Source organism: Aethalodelphis obliquidens, unplaced genomic scaffold (assembly GCF_003676395.1).
Source record: "Aethalodelphis obliquidens isolate GAN/ISIS:26980383/991018 unplaced genomic scaffold, ASM367639v1 scaffold91, whole genome shotgun sequence".
In the NCBI taxonomy this organism is placed as follows: domain Eukaryota; kingdom Metazoa; phylum Chordata; class Mammalia; order Artiodactyla; family Delphinidae; genus Aethalodelphis; species Aethalodelphis obliquidens.
Window position 1 is genome coordinate 1,964,715 of NW_020838035.1, and position 23,278 is coordinate 1,987,992.

General features: G+C 46.1%; 1 protein-coding gene across 4 annotated transcripts in view; it reads right to left on the reverse strand.

Moving 5' to 3' along the window:
• Positions 1-6,649: 6,649 nt before the first annotated feature.
• The window catches only part of PRKX (protein kinase cAMP-dependent X-linked catalytic subunit), a 90,351-nt gene continuing 73,722 nt past the window's right edge, over positions 6,650-23,278 (reverse strand). For 2 of the 4 annotated variants that reach the window (XM_027095462.1, XM_027095463.1), the window contains exons 6-9: positions 21,097-21,154; positions 17,660-17,737; positions 13,826-13,973; positions 10,538-11,263 (exon numbers count right to left, since the gene is read on the reverse strand). In XM_027095462.1, coding sequence (XP_026951263.1) covers positions 13,848-13,973; positions 17,660-17,737; positions 21,097-21,154 — 262 coding nt within the window. In that variant the 3' untranslated portion in view covers positions 10,538-11,263; positions 13,826-13,847. Of the gene's footprint in view, positions 8,126-10,537; positions 11,264-11,795; positions 12,002-13,825; positions 13,974-17,659; positions 17,738-21,096; positions 21,155-23,278 lie in introns of those variants that run through there. The other 2 variants (XM_027095461.1, XM_027095460.1) reach the window with 2 other exon arrangements.

Here is a 23,278-nt window from a genome sequence, read left to right on the forward strand (position 1 = left end):
GAGACAGACAGTAAAGATAAGTAAGAAAAGTGGACATGACCCATTAGAAAGTGCTCAGTGCTATGGAGAAAAATAAATGAAGGAAGGGGCTGGTGATAGGGGCAGGAGAAATGAGTTGAAATTTTAAATACGATGCAGGAGGGACCCCTTTATGAGAAGACAGCTGAGCAAAGTCTTTAAAGAAATGGTGTAAATGATGGACAGACAGACATAGACAGACAGACAGATATAGATAGATAGGTGGATGGACAGTCTTATGCTAAGGTCCAGGGTCTCTGAACTTCAGTGCTACTGACATTTGGGGCTGGAGGACTCTGATGTGCGGCGTCCTGTACCCCATCGAGTGTGGAGAGCACACCTCTCCCGTGAGAGATCAGCACTCCTTTCTTTATTACATTTACACTCTTAATGAAATGTTGCACGATCTAAATGCTACAATTCCAAAACTGTTTTAAATAATTGCTTTACATATGCAACATTACCCATTTGAGGGGTTAAACAGACGCCTCGAAAAGTGGTGAAAATCTTTTTAAAGTGGGTTATCAAATTTATCTTGCCTGGGTAGAAACAGTACATCTATCGGGAGCTTGGAAAGAGGATTATCTGTCACGACTGAAAGAATACTTTTACAAGGGCAGAAAATGAAGCCGATTTTCAGTGAAAACCAGTAGAAAATGTCAAAGGTAAGAACCAAATGAGAACAAGGAAATAAAGTGAAAACTGGGGGATGGACACATAGGAAAATGGTTACACATGTCGGGGTCTTCCACACCTGACGAGGACACGCTGATTTCTGGAGCCAGCTTTGAGAGAGCTGAGAGTAAGGCACGTGGAATTCCACCAGCATCTCTTCCCCTTTTTGAAAAGAGAACCCTCCCAGCCATCCAGAAGCCCAGACGTCTATGCAGATCTGAGACTGGCTGGGACCCGGGACCCTTGGCTGCAGTGCCGCCGTGCTTGAACCTGGACACACCTCTCTTCCAGCAACAAAATATAAACACACTGTATGGGACTAAAAATAACTGCGTGCATGCGCAGTTGGGGCAAATTCTGGACAAAAGATACAAAGAGACCAAAAAACGCAACTGCCACTTTTGAAGAGCCTGGAGCAAAAGCAGGGCACTGCGCATGCCCCCTGCACTCAACACCACCAAAGCAGGGCACTGCGCATGCCCCCTGCACTCAACACCACCAAAGCAGGGCACTGCGCACGCCCCCTGTACTCACACCACCAAAGCAGGGCACTGCGCACGCCCCCTGTACTCACACCACCAAAGCAGGGCACTGCGCACGCCCCCTGCACTCACACCACCAAAGCAGGGCACTGCGCACGCCCCCTGCACTCACACCACCAAAGGGGTGGGCAGACTCCCTAAGCCTCCCCTCCAGCCCGACCCCTGGACCCACCCCTACCCTCACCCCGTAGAAGGAACCAGCTGCCCCCCCCTCGGGGAGCGGGGCAAGGGCACCTGTTACTTGTTCTCGCCCCCCCCCCCTGCTGCAGCAGGGACCCCAGTAAAGCTTTGCCTGAATTTCTTGTCTGGCCTCTGATCAATTTCTATCGATTAAGGAGGCCAGGAACCCCGGTCGGTAACAGATCTTCAGTGAGAGCTGGAGACGTCTGGGGGAGGGGCCGGTGGCTGCCCCATCACCAGCTGCCGAGAGCTGACGAAGACCTTCCACCACCGTTAGGAAGGAAAATCCGTCCAACCGGCATCCCAGAGCAGACTGTAAAAAAGTGATGGCCACAGGCCATGTCCGTGGCAATTTCGACCCAACAGTTGTAAAACAAACTAACTAACTAACTAATAAAAAAACACACTGGACCAACGTTTTGTCAAAGTACAAGTGTGCAGAGACTGGGAATAAGGGCTGGAGAAAAGAAAATATGAGTCCAGAAAGACAGAGCACCGGTAAGCACGCTGTAAACCGCACAGATGAGGACAGAGCACCGGTAAGCATGCTGTAAACCGCACCGATGAGCCAGAAGGCTGGTGTGCGCCGTGGTGAACGACGGAAATGAAGGGGTAGAAAAGAGGATCAACTTTTAAGTTCACAGACATGATGGGAAAGAGAGCCGCAACTTTCTTCTAACCCCTCCCTAGTATTCGGTCCCTTGTGAAATCAGCAACACAGAGCTTGGAGTTCATGTGAGGGAAAAAAAAGCGGGATTCAGAGCAGTCACCTATGGGCTTCCCACAAAAGACCCAAGCCTCAAATGTGGTTTCATTTCTGGATGGTTCTGCTAAATATGCCAAATAGGTTTCCCACCATGACCACAGTAAAGGCTTGAAAAGCACGAATTAGGGGATCTCTGCTAAAGCCCCAATTCTTTAAGATGACATTCTGAAAGTGGCATAAATTCCCCCGAATAGGTCACGGGCGCTCCCTCCCTTAGGAAGGAAAAGACAACAGATTCCCAAGAAAAAGCCAAGGATCTAAACATCTGGCCAGGGACTTCCTGGTGGTGCAGTGGTTAAGCATCCGCCCGCCAATGCAGGGGACACGGGTGCGAGCCCTGGTTGGGGAAGATCCCACATGCCGCGGAGCCACTAAGCCCGTGCACCACGACTACTGAGCCTGTGCTCTAGAGCCCGCGAGCCACAACTACTGAGCCCACGAGCCACAACTACTGAAGCCCGTGCTCCGCAACAAGAGAAGCCACCGCAATGAGAAGCCCGTGCGCAGCAACGAAGACCCAACGTAGCCAAAAATAAATAATAAATTTTTTTTTTAATAAAAGGATATCAGTTTAAGAAAATAAACAAGCATCTGGCCACCGGGAAATGGAGAGTTCTCGGGTATTAGAATGTACTCTGCACAAGGTCAATCCTCCCCCTTTGCCTTTTAGGCATTGGGTCGTGCTTCTCCACCTTGACAAAAATAAGCACAGTGGATAAGAACTGCCCAAATTCCGACCTCCGTGGGCCAAATTAACCTTTGTTCTTTCCCACTTACTGGAAGGACGTCCCTTTAAAAACTCTGCCTTTTGTGGATTTTTTATTTCTCGCTTTCTCTAAGGCACTGGTTTTAAACAGCCTGCACACAAATTCTGATTCATGAGAAAGAAGCATTGTTCAGCCAGTGGCTTTCCGAGACATCGCCCTCCCCGGGGGACTATAAAAGCTGACTGTGCAGCGGGCTCCAAGCCAGACCTTTCTAACCAGATACCAAAGCCAGTCTATTCTCCAGGATGTTCCTGAGAACTGGAAACATTTCGGGTGAAATTCGAGACCCAGCCCCAAAGGCGGCTGCCAGGGGCCAAGGGCAGTGGGGACAGGGGAGCGGTGGGAGGCAGTCACTCACTGTTCAACGGGGATAGAGTTCGGTTACGTGAGAGCAATACATCCTAGGGAGCTGCTGTACTTGACGGTGCCTCTACGTAACAGGGGAAACCAGTTACCTGTTCCTTTGACCTTTGTGCTCTGTCGCCTGTGCTCAGTGATGCTGGCTCTGCACCTTTTGTAAAAGAATGTTGCCTGTGGCCTGAAATATACATAACGGCACATGCTCCGGGCTCTGACCTTTACCAGTAAAACACTTTTCGGTTCATATAGAGATAAAAGGTTGCAGAACAGAGAATAACATGTGTCTTGTTGGAGGTGTACGTGAACGCGGTGACCTGACCTACATGGACAGATGGAAGAGCAAAGGATTCCAGCATCCAGAAGGTGCCACAACCCCAGCCCGCCCTCCCCACGCCTTTAAAAATGCTTTGCTGAAACCCTTCAGGGAGTATGGGATTTTCTGAGCACGGTCTCCTGGCAAGCCCTGCAATAAACCTTTCTCTGCCGCAAACTCCGACGTTCCGGTTTGTTTCGCCTCACTGTACGTCGGGCACACGAACTTGCGTCCAGTAACATCTATACTTGACGATACTGTACTTTGCACTTAAAATTTTATTGAGGGTAGATCTCCTGTGATGCACTTTTTAACCACCATTTAAAAATAAAAGTTTATCTGTGCTCGTAGCTCCACAGGTCTACAGAAGAGTCTCTCGCCTGCATTTCTGGAAGGTAATTTGCCTGTTAATAACTCTTACTTTCAAAAGGGTTCAAGTAGATCATGGTTTCCTGCCTTAAGACAAAGCAAGGCATCCAATTGTCAATGCTCTTATCAATCCACTGACTGGAGGTCTTCAGCATTTGACAGTTTGCCCGGCATCCAATGTTTTCCTCCAAATATAGAGAATCTGGTTCTTTCTTTCTTCAATGACGGTCCTAATATTTTTATTACTGAAATGTCATGTGGTGCACTGGAATGAGCAGGAGTCAGGTGGAGTTTGAATCTCAGCTCCATGATTTATTAACTAGGAGACTCTGGGTGAATCACTTAGTTTTTCTCGGCCTCAATTTTGTTACCTTTAAAGGAGGGGGCGGATAGCTCCTATTTTTAAACGTTAAATGGTAGCCACGCCCAGGAGTGGGATTGCTGGATCATTTGGTAATTCTACTTTTAATTTCTGAGGAACCTCACCTCCATGTGGCTTTCCAGAGTGGCTGCACCAGTTTACATTCCCACCCACAGTGTAGGAGGGTTCTCTCTTCTCCACACCCTCTCCGGCATTTGTTGTTTGTTATCTTTTTGATAACAGCCATTCTGACAGGTGTGAGGTCGTATCTCACTGTGGTTCTGATTTGCATTTTGAAGAGGTATCTGCACCCCCAGATTCACAGCATCATTATTCACGACAGTCGAGACACGGAAACAACCTCAGTGTCTGTCAACAGAGGAATGAATAAAGGAGATGTGGCGTACAGATACATACGGCGGAATATTACTTGGCCATCAAAGAGGAAATTCTGCCATTCTTGACAACATAGATGGGCCGAGAGGGTATTATGCTTAGTGAAATAAGCCAGACAGAGAAAGACAAATAGGGTATGATATCACTTATCTGCAGAGTCTAAGAAAATCACATTCATAGAAACAGAGTTAAAAGGTGGTTCCTGGGGCTGCAGGGTGGAGGGGTAACAGGGGAGATGTTGATCAGGGTATAAAGTTGCAACTAGTAGGTAAATAAGTCCTGGAGATTTAATGCAGAGCACGGTGATTACAGACAATAATATTGTATGATAAACGTCACCCTCACTAAGAGACTAGTGCTTAATTATCCCCACCACATACACACACACAAAAATGATAATTAGGTAACCTGATAGAGATGACAGCTGTCGCGACAAGGGCAATCATACTGCAATATATAAATGTATCAACCAATACGTGGAACACCTATCAGAATGTTATATGCCAACTATATTACAATAATAATTTAAAAAACAAACCCTGTAAAGCAGGTATCTTACTGTCCTGTATGGAGGGGAGCTCCGAAAACAGAAGAAAGATTTTTTTTCTGCAGGCCATACCTGAGGCAGCCTCGGACTGAGACCACACCTGTTCTTCCTTAACTTCTTGAGACAAGGTTGTTGGATTCTTTAACAAGAACGCAAAATGAGACTGGCTTCCAGACTTCCATGAACAGAGTATGGTTACGGAAAAAAAAGGAGAAAGAAAAGAAAAGAAGCCAATGAGGGCAACCAAAACGGCAGAGGAGACAGAAGAACTTAGCTGCTTCGCAACACAGACTCCGTGGACCATCTCCAGCAGTCCCTCAAAAACCCTTTCTCATTTCCTCCCGAAATATGCATGGATGTGCACGTGCATGTACACACATACGTACACCACACACACGTACACGCACGTACACACACACACACTCTCTCTCTCTCCCAAACCAGAATGTCACCCCCTAAGCACCTACTCTATAGAAATTCTAGACCGTCACTCCCAGAAGGTTTGCAGCCAGACCCTGAGTTGCCGTGCCTGTCTGTGGAGACGCTCCCAAAGGAATTCCATGAGCAGAGGTGGACAAGGGTGGCCACCAGGTAATAAACAGGCTCGTACGGGACCCTCGTTTTGGTGTGATGCTTGTTACCTGGCTGTAGCAGTGACATGAATGCTATAAATCACACACGGGTTGACTTACAGTGAGGAAGGGCGCACGTTTCAGCAAACTGCAGAGGTAGCGTGGAAAGCCGGGCGCCAAGCTACGTGACGGATGAGAATGAAATTTTAAAATAGTTCAGTTTTTGATGACAATGATGGAGGTACATTTTGAACAAACCGCAAAGGTGACTGGCAAAGACACCCTCGGGTACTAGACGAGAGGCTGGCAAAGCATGGCCAAATCCAGCCCCCCAGCCTCTCTTTATAAATAAAACTTTATTGGAACACAGCCACGCCCCTTCATTTACATACAGTCTAGGGCTGCTTTTGCACACAGCTTGTCCTGCAGTGCCCAAAATATTAACCATCTGGCCCTCTGCAGAAGAAAATACAATAATACTGTATCGTATGTTTGAAACTTGTTTTAAGGGAGAATTTGAAAGTTCTCAGCACAAGAAAAACATTTTATAACTATGTAAGGGGACGGATGTTGAATAGATATACTGGGGTGTTTTTCTGCTACGTGTACATATATAGCATCATTATGCTGTAAACCTGAAACAAACATAATTTTTTGGTCAATTATATCTCAGTAAAATATAAAAAATTAAAAAGAAAAAGAAAGACTTCTGACACCTAGGCTAGATGAAAGCAGAAAAGCTACAGCTTTCCCTGTGACCAAAGAACCAGACCGGAGACAGACTTTATCTTAAAAGATACAAAGTTTTATTAAACAAACCTGGAATCAATAGTATTATTCCATAAATTAGACAGCAGTAAAATTTTCCTACGGTATATATACAAATCACAGTGATTTTCATTGTGCAAGGAATTGACAGGGTTTTTTAATCCACACGAGAAGCTGGGATGACCCGGCGGGGCTCCCAGTGTGACTCACTGGGGACGTGCCACGCTGGCCCAGGAACTTCATCCCGCAAGAAAGAAGGAAGCTCTGACGGCCCTGCAGAGCTGGAAAAGCATCTCAGGGGACCAGGAAAGACGGCCTGCGAGCAGAAAGGCTTCACATCCCAGTTGCAAAAACGAACATGTAATGACTTGTACTTAAATAACAAAAGTCCGCCATGGAAGATCAACAGAACATCTTAAGACACAATAATTTAGAGGAAACCGTTACAGAGCATTTCCTTTTGATTATGAAGCACTGCTCCTTGGATGCAACCCCACAGGGTCTGCAAAAACAAGCTTGATATGAAAACATTATGCTTGGTGAAAGCATCCCCCCCCATTCCACCTCCAACAAGACAGACACACACACACACACACAACTACTCAAACATATTAAGACAACTGTGCATGTGTTTTTCTCTTTGTTTTTGGTAACTCAACAACATCCAGGGAAGTGGAACTAATTAGTCAGAAACAGGGCTAGAGGGTACATACAGTACGTAGGATGTGCCCAACAGGTGTAAAATACACGCCAGGGAGACGGACCCCTGGAGAAAGAATAATGCAGGCATGTGTCCCTTCAAATCTTAATTGGGAGCCATCAAGGGCTCCTGTGATGGTGTAAATTTCGCGATGCAAAATCAAAGGGCTGGAAAAAAAAAAATCCAATCTTTCCTGCACCTGCAGCTAACGTGAGGATTTTGATGTTCTGATGGGACCTGCTGCAGCCTGCAGCGTTCACCTGGGTGGGCGGCCCTCGGTGCCTACGGGGCGGTGCGTCGGGGTCTCGCGGGAACAGGATGGAGCTGTATTTCACAGTTCACGTGGTTCCGAACTGAGAGGCAACTTAGGTTGTACGCAGAAAGGGCAAATGTGTGTCACATCACCCAACTGCTCAGCGCTACTGGTGACGCTGTGGCTGGCAGCAGGGGAGTCCCGACATACAGACGGACAGAAGGAAACAAAACACTGCACGAGACATTTATAAACAGCTGATGGTGCAGCTGCCCCAGGAGCACAACAGGAGGTGGTGTTTTAAAGCATCGTGATGGTGTGACGTGGACACCTGTTACCTGGTGACTGGAGTTTCTTTTGCGTATTTTGACATGTGGAGAGCATAAAACACGACTTTTCCATTGCTGGCAAACGATACATTTCTGCTGAGGGGGATTCCAACTTCTGTGACCATGAACATTATGCCGTATGATCAGCTGTGATTTCATCTCCTTCTCAGCTTTACAGATGCCTAACAAAGCAGGCTGGCGACAGTCCCCTTAGGAAAACAAGACCCGCCTCAATCCACCTCTTGCAATACATGTGTGTCCTAAAGACTTTTTAAATAGCATTGTCATTTACCAACTTGTCAAAATTGCAGACAACAAAAATCAATCTGTCCTTTTCCGGCTCTGAATGTTGTGCTGATGGATGTGAATTTTCTCCAAAACTTTGCACCCCGATTATTTTTGATCCGATATGTGAGCACGGCAGAAGGCCTCCAGGGAGGGAACAATTTTTCGGTCATACATGGGGAGCGTGTGATCACTTTGATCACACCCATCTTTGCACTACGTCAGACCATGTAATTTATGCCCTGGTCACCGGCAGGTAACGCTTTGTATAATTAAATGGGCCCGAGGGTCTGGAAGGTGAGACAAACACCATGTGGTACTCTTGGAATTCCTCTTCACTTTCAACGTTTTGCGAGGCTGACGGTCAATGACAACGTTTTTAAAGAACCAAGTCATCAATGCATTTGAACTTTTGTCTTCCCTGCATATTTGTTCAAAATTAAGGCAGTGTGTTTTCATGCATTCTTGGACTCTTTTCATCTCATAAATTAAATCCTGGACAGGAAGAGCGAACCCAAAAAAACACGCATAGGGATCGTGTGCGTGTACAATTTTGCATTGTGTTCAAGAAAGGTGTTTCATTTATTTTGTATTTTTTTAAGCATAAGCCTCCAAATAATTTTTTTTTTTTTTTTTTGCGGTACGCGGGCCTCTCACTGCTGTGGCCTCTCCCGTTGCGGAGCACAGGCTCCGGACGCGCAGGCTCAGCGGCCACGGCTCACGGGCCCAGCCGCTCCGCGGCATGTGGGATCCTCCCGGACCGGGGCACGAACCCGTGTCCCCTGCATCGGCAGGCGGACTCTCAACCACTGCGCCACCAGGGAAGCCCTAATTGTTTATTTTTATAGTCGGAAGACACAAGACCTGTTTTTCCTTGTGGGTCTGCATCTCCGTGCAGGTTTGCTTTGCTCATTTACCCTTCTGACCTTCAACGATGAAACAGTGCAGAAATTACATGGTAAAATTTTAGCCCCTGCTGGCCCATGGCTTCATCCAAGGAGCACGGTGCCCGAAAAGTACAGACTGAAAACACAGTTCTGTGGGAACATTTATCCAAGCACACCCTTGGAAAATAAATTTTTATTGAGCTACTCATTGTAACGGGTTTCTTTTACTAAATTTTGGACTCACTCTCACCTATGGAGTTGGTTTTTGAAGACGAGGTCATTTATGAGAAGGGGGTGATTTAGTGTCTTCAATTTAAAGCTCTTATAGGTGGAAGCTGCCTTCATGTCACCTTCAAACACACACAGCCCTCGTCTTTGGATTCGTGAGTGGAAACTGGCCAAATGTGAGAGGTGACTGCATCTCCTTGGACATTTTTTGCTGCGGTAAAAAAAAATGTATGATTTTTTGCATATGGCAGCTCTCCACACCCCCAGATGTGCCTGCAGAAGAGACAGAGGTAGGCAAGGGGCTATAGGAAGAAAAGCCTTCCTGGCCCAGCCCAGGAAAAACAGTGTTGATGGCAAAGAACCTGCCCGGTAACCCAAGAACACATGAGCTGCAGAGGCCTGGGAGGGGGCTGAGAGCTCAGGGGGCGCCCAACGCTTGACACCAACACACCTCTGCCCCATGCCGGCTGCCCAAGGAGCTGGACCTTTCTCGGCAGGAAAAGGGAGGATGCAGGAGAGGCGATCTCGGAGATCTATCGGGTGCATCCCTGCCGCCACTGAAGGCTCTGGAACCTACTTCTTCAACGCACAGACCTCCACGGAGAAGGCCGTGGTTGGGCCCTACGATTGGATACGTAACAGGTTTGAGCAATGCTGTGTTTTCAGCTGACTCACGGCCAACAGAATATGGGCGGCGCCTTCAGATTTTCACAGCAAAGTTTGGAATCGGAAAGCAGAAGCAGAGAGTAGAGGAGGAAATGCACGAGGGACCAGACAGACACCAAGGCCCTCTGCCCAGGCACTGCTTCTGGGAAGACCCCTATTTACACAGCAACACACTCATGGCGACCCACTCAGCACGTGGCTTTCAAGATCAGTGCTAAGGGGAAGGCACAGCAGAGCACTCCTCAGGGGACCCTCACCATCACGTCCAAAGAGAAACGAATCTCACCCAACGGTTATGCTGCACAAGCCAACCAGGTCTATGACACCAGATGGACTGAACATTGACAAGAAGAAGTAAAAAACTAAGCAGAAACGAGGGAGGTTCAAACACTTCCATCGTACCCGTTTTGTTCCTTACTTTTCCTAAAACCAAAGGGAAAAGAAAACATTTGCATAAGTTCATTGAGCCAATACAGAAAGCTACGAGTTTGCTTTGGGAGATGCAGTTTGGTCCACGGATTTAACCTGGAATATTAATAGATAGCCATCCCCCTACAGAGTATGAGATTTTTTTAATGCAACAGAGAAAATTCCTTGAATAACAGTCATGGCCAATGGCTAGCCTTGCACTAAAGTCCAAACCCACATCTCCTTCCCTGTCGTCCTGGATTCATGACCCAAGGCTACCAGACACAAAGCATTGAAGATGTTGGATATAGACCGTCGTATGATACTTTCTTCACATATAACCATAAAATGCACATAAGATGGTAAAAAATGCACATATCACACTTTCAGAATTTGTCCCCAAGAGAATAGATTCTTGAAAAAAAACCGGAAACATAAAACACCATAGGCTCTGCAAAGTAGGAACATTTACTTCACCGCACAATTTCCCTGATCCAGGCACACCGTCCTTTTTATACACACACAGACACACGCACGGGCACACACACGCGATTTGTGGTTGTATCTGAACAAGTTCAGCTCAAACTTATAAAGTCGATGAGGAAAAAAACCCCAGGATATCCCAGTAGGAACACAAGCCTAAAAAGAAGATAAAATCTACAACCAAACAATTTTTCAAAACGTCCTACTGTGCAGTCGATTTCCAGTTGCTTAAATAATTCTAGGTCCACAAATGTCAACGGCTCTGCAATCTCGTTATATACATCCGGGTGTACATAAATGTGGAAAAGTCCTTATCCCATTAAGAAGATGCTTCTTCAGGTCTGCCTGGGGGCAGCCATCTGTCCCAGGCAGGCTCAAATCACCCTGTTTCTGGCATGAAATCAGACAAAGGATTTTGTTAGTTTTTAAACACCTGGGTAGAGTTTGTCATCCTAAGAACAACAACAACAATAATAGCACGAGAGAAACCCAACTTTCCTTTGGAATTCTTACTGCAAAGACCCACAAGCCTGAATTCTAAGGAGAGAAGATGCCTAATAAGAGACATGGAACAATATTTGAAAGGTGGGTTTTTAATGTTCTATGGTGTTGACATGCACAGAACTAGCCTCTCCTCACTCACGATGAGAAGGGAGATTCATCACTCAAGCAAAAACAGATCCTAGGGCTTCCCTGGTGGCACAGCGGTTGAGAGTCCGCCTGCCGATGCAGGGGACACGGGTTCGTGCCCCGGTCCGGGAAGATCCCACATGCCGCGGAGCGGCTGGGCCCGTGAGCCATGGCCGCTGAGCCTGCGCGTCGGGAGCCTGTGCTCCGCAGCGGGAGAGGCCACAACGGTGAGAGGCCCGCGTACCGCAAACAAAACAAAACAAAACAAAAACAGATCCTAGTTTCAATGTGCTTTGCTGTGGGATTATACAACCAGAAAAAACATTTTATGATGAAGAGAACTACAAGGCACAGAGAGCTGAGAGGTCCCCTGCCAGCTGTCTTAACATCCATCTCCACCTGCTGAGAAGCAGGAGTCCACACACAGAGGCACGAGTAAGTCCCACAGCTGCAGAACAGAGCTCCGAATCCTGTAACGAAGCTGAACTTGGGTCTCACCTGTGGGATGAGATTTCGCTTCATGAAAGAATATCTTTTCGCATAGCATCATCACACCTGATCGCTCAGCGGAAAATACCAGCCAGTAAGATGACTGAGAGAGATTCAAATATGAAAGTGTCTGGCTTTTAGAAGAGCAAAATGCAAGCTGGTTGCATGAACAGGAAGCAATGAGATCATGAAATGGTCTCCTGACTTCCAAAGGGTCACCAAGAATGTCATCAAATACTGCCCCTGCCATTGGCCAAAGTACATTAAAAATAACTCCACTCTAAATCTGGAAAAAAAAAAATGATACAAATGAACTTATTTACAAAACGGAAACAGACTCACAGACACAGAAAACAAACTTATGGTTACCGAAGGGGAAAAACGGGGAGGGAATATATTAGGAGTTCGGGGTGAACAGATTCACATTACTAGGTATAAAATAGACAAACAACAAGGACCTACTGTACAGCACAGGGAACTATACTCAGTATATTGCAAAAACCTACAATGGAAAACAATCTGAAAAAATATATATACATATATACAATGGAATCACTTTGCTACCCCTGAAACTAACACAATATTGCAAATCAACTATCCTTCAATAAAAAATAAAAATGAAGAAAATAAAAACCAACCCCTAGATACCAGAGAGAAAAATAAAAGGCAATTAAACTAACTCAATAACTAACTAAATAAACTAGACCTTCAAAGTCAGACAGTCACATAGACCTTCAAAGTCAGACAGTCATATAGACCTTCAAAGTCAGACAGTCATATAGACCTTCAAAGGTTCGTGGAAATAAGAGACTCAAAGTCATTTCTTTTCAATCTCAAATTAACTTTAGCGAATTTCCTACAAGGTGCTCTCAGATGATTCCTTTCTAACAAAAAGAGACCCCAGAGCCCTTCTGAAAATACTTGGGAAGTATCGTGGTCTGCACCTCGGGGATTCCAGGAAGCAGCCACAAGAGCTATGCTTCTCAAATGTGTAGGCGCACCGGTCTCCTAGGAGCCGTATGTGTTGGTACAGACCCTGCCCCGGCAGGTCGGTCCGGGGAGTGAGATCCTGGTGGTGAGGCTGGTGCTCTGGCCGTGCGGCCCACACACACCGGCTGTTTCTTCTGCTGCCCTGGAAGGGACTAGGGCTGGTTCTGCTCCATCGCTCGTGCCCGAAGCGGGGAGAGAAGGCCCACTCGGTCTATGCAAGACCTCCTGCACATGAGGTTCTGTCAACCTCGATGATTTTTTTTTTTTTTTGGCGGTACGCGGGCCTCTCACTGCTGTGGCCTCTCCCGCTGCGGAGCACAGGCTCCGGACGCACAGGCTCAGCGGCCATGGCTCACGGGCCCAGCCGCTCCGCGGCACGTGGGATCTTCCCGGACCGGGGCACGAACCCGTGTCCCCTGCATCGGCAGGCGGACTCTCAACCGCTGCGCCACCAGGGAAGCCCCCTCGCCGATTTTTAACTACTAAAAATAAAGATACACCTTGTCGTTTACCCATTTTAAATACAGCAGTGTGTACGTATCAATCCCGAACTCCCAATGTATCCCTCCCCCCTCCCCCCGACCCTCCCCGCCTCGTAACCATAAGTTCGTTCTCTGAGTCTATGAGTCTGTTTCTGTTTTGTAAATAAGTTCAACCAACGAGGACCTCCTGTAGAGCACAGGGAACTGGGCACAGTGTCATGTAACAACCTAAATGGGAAAAGAATTTGAAAAAGAACAGATACGTGTACATGTTAAAAAAGAAAGAAAGAAACAGAATTCAACTGATAAAATTAATGCATGAAATGAGATTCCTTGATATTAAAAAAAAAAAAAGATATACCTTCCAGGTGGGGAGCCCATGCTCAGAAATTCTTGAAGACTTCCAGCTCTTTCTGTGACACCGGAGGGGCCATGTTCCAGTCGTTCTCGGGATAAGCTTCGAAGTTGGAGGTGTCGCCCTCGCTGCACACTTTGGGCACGATGGGAGGCTGGGGGATCAACAAGACCCAACCCCGTGTTACAGAGGAACAGCGCGCGCCAGGATGTTATTATGCTCAGCGCACGTTGCACTTTGCACAGACTGTGTTTTTTACAAATGGAAGCTTTGCAGCAACCCTACCCTGAGCAAGTCTATTGGGACCCTTTTTCCAACCACACTGGCTCCCTTCGGGTCTGTGTCACATTTTGACAGTTCAAACTTTTCCACTATGATTGTATCTGTTATGTTGATCTGTGACCAGGGATCTTTGACGTTACTACTGAAATTGTGTTTGTTTTGTTTTCTTTTGTACTTTGGAATTAAGGTACGGACACTTTTTTTAGACATAGTGTGACTGTATGCTTAATAGATTACAGGATAGTACATATCGTACATAACTTAATTTTTCTTTTTTTCTTTTTTTTAATTTTTGGCCACGCCTTGGTTTGCGGGAATCTTAGCTCCCGGACCAGGGGTCGAACCCTCACCCTTGGTAATGAAAGCACACAGTCCTAACCACTGGGCCACCAGGGAATTCCCTATACATAACTTTTATATTTGCTGCAAAACCAAAACATTAGTGTGACTCGCTTTATTGTGGTGCTCTGGAACCAAGCTTACAGTATCTCCGAGGTCTACCCATACATCCCTCTATGTCTACAGCTTTCTGTGAAAATGTAAAAAGAACTGGAAGACAACAGAGCTGCTTTTCTTTGTTTATGAACAGGAAAAGCTTGGAATTAAAGATATTGCAAGTGAGGTGTCAACTATCAGATTGAGGAATGCTTACACAGTTTGAAGAATTTAGGGAAGAAGGAAGGTACCCAGCACTTGCTTCTTAAATTCTAGAACTGAGGACCACCTGGACTGCTTGTTAAATTGAGATTCCCAGGTCGGGGACATTCTGATGTAGCTGGTCCTGTGGCCACACTTTGGAAAATTCCAGAAAGATGGAAAGAGCTCCAGACTTGGGTTTTATTATCTCAGAGGCCATACCACAATCCTGCATTGATAAAAATGAAGGCATCGGGATTGAGAAGAGGGTCAGCAAACTTTTCCCATAAAGGTCCAGTTAGTAAAACATTTTGTTTTTCAGGCCATACAACTTCTGTTGCGACTACTCCCTGCTGCCATTGCAGTGGGAAAGCAGCCATCGACAATCTTTAAACAAATGGATGTGGCTATGTGCCAATAAAACTTTATTTATAAAAACAAGCAAGGGGCCAGATTTGGCCCACAGGTTGTACTTTGCTGATTCCTGCATACATCCAACTCCAAGATTCTGTAACACACACAGACACCGACTAGTTTTCTCTAATCCTGTGAAACTGTTATGCTTTGTCCAGAGCCTTTAACACACGTGGTGAGCACCACCCCTCTCGCCCTTCCTCTGCAGGATGGATCCTAACCTGGATGTTTCACAAGACACTTGAGGCTCATGATGCTAGAATCCTCAAGTCAAGTCCAGGACGAGGACCTAGATTTGTCCCTGTCCCAAAGCTCCGTGCTTCCTAACAGACCACAGCAAAGCAGATGCAGCTGGAGAATCCTGACAGAGCATGCGTTCATACGTGGATCCCAGGGGGAACATTTTAACTGCTATGTGGACACAGAAATGAGTCAAGTAAGTTAAAAATTATTCATGTAAAAAAAAAAGAAAAGAAAACCCTCTTGTCACTTGTATATTTCGGTGAGTGTATCAAAAGTGCAAAGAGCATGGAGTGGTCAGCATCTCAGAAACATCAAGGAACTTCAGGTGAAGGTGCCACGTTCCTCATCTGACTCAAAAGTTCCGTGCCAGAAAGTCTAATTAGTGAGGTTCACGCTTTATACGCACAGCAGACAACTCCCATTCCCAAATGAGCCAACCCACACGTGAATAGATCTTGGGTTGGCTCCATAAAAGAGGTTAAGGATTTACAAAGATTTTAAAAGTCACAGAGTAAGTTTAGTGGTGACTTTTCCTTCATTCTTTCTCACTGCATTCAATAAATGAGCTATTTCTATAAACCAGGCACCACGTGGACAGAAGGTGCATGATTCTGGCTTTCAGAAACCTTCCAGCCCAGTCAATGGCTCCAGGGGAGTATCTCTATCTGGGTGGCATATTTGGAATCACTTGATGAGCTTTTAAAAAGCTATAAAAATAAAGTTGCACAGAGATACCTCTTTTTAACCATCAGTTAGGCAAAACTGCAAAAGTTGTATAACTCACCACTCTTGAGCTGGGGGAAAAGAGGCATTTTTCAGAACAAGTCCCCTGGGAGCACAAAAGGATGCCATTTCTACAGAGGAGTATGCTGCAAAAGTACCTAGATTTCAAACGCATTTACCCTCTGACCCAAGGATCTCACTTCTGGAAAGTCATCTTCAACACAAAAGAAATGTATGCAATTATTCCTTTTAGGAGACTGGAATCGGCATTAAGGGTCTGTCAGTTGAGGTCTGGTTAAGTAAACGATGGTAGAGACATGTAAAGGAGTTCCATGCGGTTTAAAAAGAATGAGAAAGCTATTCAGGCATATGGGAAGATCTCGAGGTTGTATCGTTAAATGAAAAAAGCAAAATTAGAATAGTGCACGTATAACTGTAGGTTTTCTGTTTTTAAAAAAGGAAGAAGGACTTCCCCGGTGGTCCAGTGGCTAAGCATCTGCCTTCCAATGCAGGGGACATGGGTTCGAGCCCTGGTCAGGGAACTAAGATCCCATGTCCCCAATGCAGGGGACATGGGTTCGAGCCCTGGTCAGGGAACTAAGATCCCACGTGCCACGGGGCAACTAAGCCCGTGTGCTCTAGAGCCTGCGTGCCACAACTAGAGAGCCCGCGTGCCACAACTACTGAGCCCAAGTGCTCTGGAGCCCTCGCACCACAACTAGAGAGCCTGCGTGCCACAACTAAAGACCCGACACAGCCAAATAAATAAATAAAAACAAATACATTTTTTAAAAAAGGGAGAAAATAAGAATATGTGTATCCACCTGGGTTTACATTAACCTAAAGAAACTTTTAAAGGATACACAGAAGAATCTAATAAAAGTGGTTACCTATAGCCAGCTGGGAGGGGACAGCCTGGCCATGTATACCTATTAATATTGATCTGGTTTTTGAACAATGCGAATATGTTACTTAGGCAATTTTGTAAGTCAGTGTAATAGAATAAAATACATAAAAGTTAAAACCTTGAACAAAATGAATATCAGTTCCACCCCTAGAGTCTGGGCTGGGGGCGAGGCATTAGCATTTTTTAAGTCTCTCCACTGGCGCCCAAGTGCAACGTTGAAAACATTGCTGTTGAGGATACCCGTCAATCACATATTAAATTCAAAGACGGGCCTCAGAATACTTTCCATCTAAGCTACCACCATCACTGTGCCATATCCGTCCATAAGTATGACACATGCTTCCTACCTGTGTTATTCCCCCTTAGAAAGGGAACAGATGAGATTCATCATCGTCTCAGAGCCAGGGACGGATGGAGCCAGTTCTCCAAAAACCCAACTGCAAAAGTGGGGTCTGAAGCCCCCATTAGGTGACTCTTTAGCTGAGCTCCCCCCTGAATAGGGAACTTGGCTTGTTAATGATTTGGGATGGTTGCTTGTACCGAATCAATTCATTATGTGTCCATCCTAAGTGAATGAGAGCTCAGGAGAGCTCCAGGCTGCCCAGGGACGAACTGCCCATTTAAACACGTTGTACCTTCAGTTTCCTTTCTGGGACAGTCTCCCAGTCCATGGTCCGGAACCACCGATGCCGTTTCACATCCTCTGCTCCGTTCTGCAAAAGAAACATGCATCATCAGTGAACAGAAGGTTGACAGGATAGGAAAGAAAATATTCCAAGAGAACCTCTACGTGATGCCCTACGGAGAAAAACAAGAGTTTGCTACGTGTGCAGTCACTGTGCCCAGAGTGTGAGCTATTAGGGAAAACGACAGATGAAGGCATTTGAGTTTCATTTGCTTTCCTTTGTCGTAGAAAGAAATCGGGCACGAGGTTCACGTGTATGCCGCTCTGGACCAAAGACCGAAGTATAATTATGATTCAGCCTCGTGACATAAAACTAGACTGACGTGCGGTCAGGTCTGAGTTTGACACCTGTTTTCATCTTGACAATTTCCTCAGGTGAAATTACGCTCATTTTAGAAATGTATAAACTGAGATTCATTAAATGATGTCATTTGCTCTGTACTGCCCAGCGAGTAAGTCTATAACTCAAACTGAGCATGTCAAACTTCAGAGACTTTAACAACTACCCAACGTTGCCTCTCAATTAACAATGTGTACAGCACAGGGAATGCTACCCTATACTCCGTCATAACCTACATGGGAATAGAATCTAAAAAAGAGTGGATACATGCATATGCGCTCGCTTTGCCGTACAACTGAAAGTAACACAACACTGTAAATCAACTCTACCCCCCCAAAAAATTTTAAAAAAACAAAACACAAAAACCAATGTGTACTAAGGTCTGTCTAGTTCATCCTCAGCTGTGGTGTCAATAGCTGGACGGGAGGCACCACCAGTACCAGGACCTCTGAAAATCCCTTCCAAGTTCTCAGCCTTCAGCTGCACCCTTCTTCTCCTTTTTTACGACACTTGTAGCAACTTTTTAATCAATTAAATGCGTGAAGTTATAAGACAGAAACATGTGATGTCTGTGACACAGGAGCCAGTGCATCTGAAGTTAACTTTTTAAAACGTGTATCAGTTCATATTTTTTAAAGTTTTAAATGATTTATCCTCAAAAAAGAAAAGTCTCTGTAACCATATCTCCAAAAGGAAGGAGATGGGATGTCAATGTTTTCTTCTTTTTTCCAGTCCTATTGTTTTGAAAACCCTTTTTCTTTTCCTGTTTCTTTCCATCCATATGTAAGTCAAATAACGACATCTGATGAGTGTTACCTTGAGGGATGCTGAGAGAAGGTAAATGGGACTGAAGGTTTACTCCCTAAAAGTTCAAACTCAGTATGGATACTAAGGTTTTATGGTATCTAGATAGATGACAGAGAGATAGATGTAGATGACGGTAGAGGACAGAGGATGAGCTATTTAGATAGATACATTTATAGATGATAGATGAAAGTTAGGTAGATAGGTGTTCAATAGATAACAGACAGATGATAGACAGATGATGGAAGATAACAGATGATAGGTGATAGATACATAGGCAGATAGATGATAGACAAATTGATAGATAATGGAGAGAGAGATGGATGAGATATCTAGATAGATGATTGATAGATGACGGATATACAGGTAGACAGATGATGGAATATGACAGACATATAGATAGACATAGATGACAGATAGATAGATACAACAAACAGACAAAGAAGTGAAGGAGAAAGTGAGCGCTAGAAACTTGCCAAGTGTGGAGGACAGAGCAGTGTCCACAGAGGATGAAGGAGTTAAACACAATGGTCTGTTTGGGAAATAAAAAGAGAAACACCGCAAATGAAGGAGCGCCAGGAGAAACACAGCCCGTTACTGGATGAACAACCATGCTGTTTCACAGATCTGTTCCTTTCTCCAGTGATATCCAACCACTTAGCGTTTACTCCCCTCCCTTAAGGACCTCAACACAGGAGCCAATCTCCATGAGTAGCCTTAACTAGCCAACCAGTTTAACTCGTTATGTATTGAACTGTGCTCCCCACGAAAGGACATGTTGAGGCCCTAGTCCTCAGCACCTGTGAATGTAACTTTATTTGGAAACAAGGTTTCTGTAGATGTAAACAAGTCAAGATGAAGTCATTGGGGTGGACCCTAAATGCAATGACAGTGTCCTTACAAGACACAGAAGAGGAGAGACACAGACACAGAGGAGAAGCCCCGGGAAGACAGAGGCAGAGACAGGAGGGAGGCGGCCACAAGCCCAGGGACGCCTGGAGCCCCCAGAAGCTGGAAGGGGCAGGAAGGACCCTCCCCTGGAGCCTCTGGAGGGAGCACGGCTCTGGGACGCCTGGACCTCAGACGTCTGGTCTCCAGGATGGGGGAGGATGGATTCCTGTGGTTTTAAGCTCACGGTTTGTGGTCCTTTGTTACAGCCGCCCCAGGAAATGAACACACCCACATAAACAGAGGGCCCCACGAGACCTGCGGGGTTCAGGTCTCACACACAGGTCTCCTTTGTCCCTCAAGACTGCAACTGACAGGGTCAATGCACTGGTCCGCGTCTAAGTTTATCCACAGACGTCCAGAGCTAGAAACAGCTAAGAAAGTGTCCCTGGTTTGTCTCAAATTCAGCAGCGCCAGAACGGAACCAAGACAGGCATATACAGTATCACAGTTTATACAAGTCAGTCCCTTCCACGCGTTTCCCTCCAGATGAAAAGTTTGACAAAAGCACACATGGTGTACAGCTTCTAAAATGACGATGAACTCACACACCAACCTGCACGTGCATGTTTATAGCAGCACTATTCCTAACAGCCAAAAAGTGGAAAGAGCCCAAGTGTCCATGGACGGATGGATGGGTACACAGCACGGGGTCCATCCACACAGTAGAACAGGACTCAGCCAGGACAAGGAGAGAAGCTCTGACCCAGGCTACCACGTGGATGGACCCTGAACACACGATGCTCAGTGAGAGAAGCAGACACAGAAGGTCACGTTGTGTATGATGCCATTTTCATGAGAGCTCAGAATAGGACAATCTATAGAGACAGAAAGTAGCCCAGTGGTTGCCTACCACCAGGAGGGATAGAAGGATAGAGAGGTGGTAGACACAGGATACAGGATATGGGTTTCTTTTGGAAAGGATGAGCAGGTTCTTTGAAACTGTGGTGATGGTCGCACAATTTTGCAAATACATTACAAGCCATCGGACCGTCCACTTTAAAACGGGGAAACTGGATGGTATGTGAATTATACCTCAACAACGTTGTTGAAAAATACAAAAGTAAATAAAGTCATGATTCGTAACCTACAGATCACTGCTGAGTCACTGGCTCCTTTGGAGAGACAAGGAGATGGGGTGTAGACCCAGTTTGGTTCTGCAGGCCCCAGAAACCCAGATTTGGAATCTGACCAATGACTGAATACGAATGTTCTGCCTTTGCTGAAGGGTGTGAAGTCAAATGACAGGCACTTATAACGAATACCACTTCACATGTACGGACGGAAACACTCACCTTCATGTTTCCCAATCTCCTGGTTCTGTCGACAACAAGCAATTTCTTAATGAGGTCTCTGTTTGGGAGACGGAGACAAAAACACAGACATGTTGATACGGACCCACGCAAACACAGCAGGTCAACAGCAGTAAAATCCACACCGCACAACGTGGACAACGGGCGCAGCGGTTCACACTGGCTGAACACTTTCTCACGCTTCTTTCTAACCATTATCTGTTCCTAAATAATTTCTGCGGCGCAGAGCTGCGAGAAGGACCTAGCTAAGGGGAAGAGGTTGATTAGATCATCGTAGAGAAGAACAGCCCCGGAGCGAGAGAAAATGTGCCTGCCCTGGGGATGGGGAGGCTTCATTTCAGACATACGAGTCAGGCCATCCCCACCGACTACACGACATGCACTTTTACCAAAATCGATGGTCTCGCTTTGCCCTGTGGGTCTGTTTATCTGTGAGATTCTTGTCTGGCCATCCTTGCCTTCCCGTAAGCACGTAAACTTACTGGATCCCTTTCGTGTGTGCCGGTTCACTGAGATCCTCCCTCTACATAGCAGACGGGGGACTTCCCTGGTGGTCCAGTGGTAAAGAATCCACCTTCCAGTGCAGGGGACACGGGTTTGATCCCTGGTCAGGGAACTAAGATCCCACATGCCGCGGAGCAACTAAGCCTGCGTGCCGCAACTACTGAGCTCACACGCCTCAACTAGAGAGCCTACGCCCTTTGGAACCCGCGCGCTACAACGACAGAGCCCACGCGCCCTGGAGCCTGCACGCCACAACTAGAGAAGAGGAAATCTGCACGCCACAACTAGAGAGAAGCCTGCACGCTGCAACGAAGAGCCCGTGCACTTCAACAAAAGATCCCGCGTGACGCAACTAAGACCCGACACAGCCAAAAATAAATTAAATAATAAATAAATAAATAAATAATCTCGTTTAAAAATAAATAAATAAATTGCAGGCAGTATCAGAATACAGCAGGACGGTCAACTATGATGGGAAACTGGAGATGGTTTTCAAGACTTCCAGAAGATGGGCTAGCTCTCAGAGTAACAGTTAAGGAAATAAAAAGTATAATGTGTGTGTTTAAGTATCTAATACGCTGACTATGTTGTGTGTAAATTAGTATCCAGGGACTTCAAGCATATAAGGATGTTTTCCAGGACAATCAAACACCCCCGACTCAGCTTTAAGCATCTCAGCTTTCCTGAATCCAACGATGCCCCGGGGTAAGCAGCACAAACCCAGGCTCCAGCTACGCCCTGGGCGCTGTGGGACCCGCTAAGGAGGCTCAGATGCGTCAGGTGATAAATGAAGGACCAGGGACCCAGGGCTCCTCACATCTGCACCGTGAAATCTCCCAGGTTCCTACTGATCAAACTCTGTGAAGGTGTAACTGTAACACAGTTTCCCAACACCGTGTATCCTTAAGTAGAACTGGAGTCCTTCTAGACGTTCTCCCAAATCCATCTCAAAGAGAAAACCCAAGAACACTGGCTCACCGAAGGCTAGGATGTAGCCTTAAGGCTAGGATTTTGATGTGTCCATCGAAAACAGAGGAAATTTACTCTTGTGCAAGGCAGAGGGATACAAGAGCACTGAGAAATGAAGGTACCGTTCCCATACTTACTGAGTCTCCCCTTCATTATTTTGACATACCAAAGAAACAAACTAAAAAACACAAGGTCACCAAACACCACACTCCCAAAACAGCCCCAAATCCATGTGTTTTTTTCTTCTTCTTCCCCATTATTTACAGCACCCTCAGCCCTATGAGTGCATATCCTTAAAGCTGCCAGTCCCAGGATTACAAGAAAATCAAAGATTTATTCAATATATAAAATCAGATCCTTGCGAAACAGCTCGATCCTGAAGGCAGAAGGTGCAAAGGAAAGGGGGCCACCCGATATGGCAACGCCACACAGGAACTCTGCAGGCATCCAAGACGCGGCAGATGGGCACCTCCATCCTGGGATGCCTGTGAGTCCACTGGCAGGCCCTTCATTCACCGAGGCTGAAACTCTGAATCCTGCTGACTCCCCGGGTGCCAGCTGGCTTCTCCTCGACACTTTCAGACACAGAGAAACACTTGTAAATAAATATGAGTTCTACCAAGTCGGCACCAAGCCCCCAGGCTTTTACTTCCTTTTCCATTATACGTATTCCTGCAAGGAAACCCGAAGC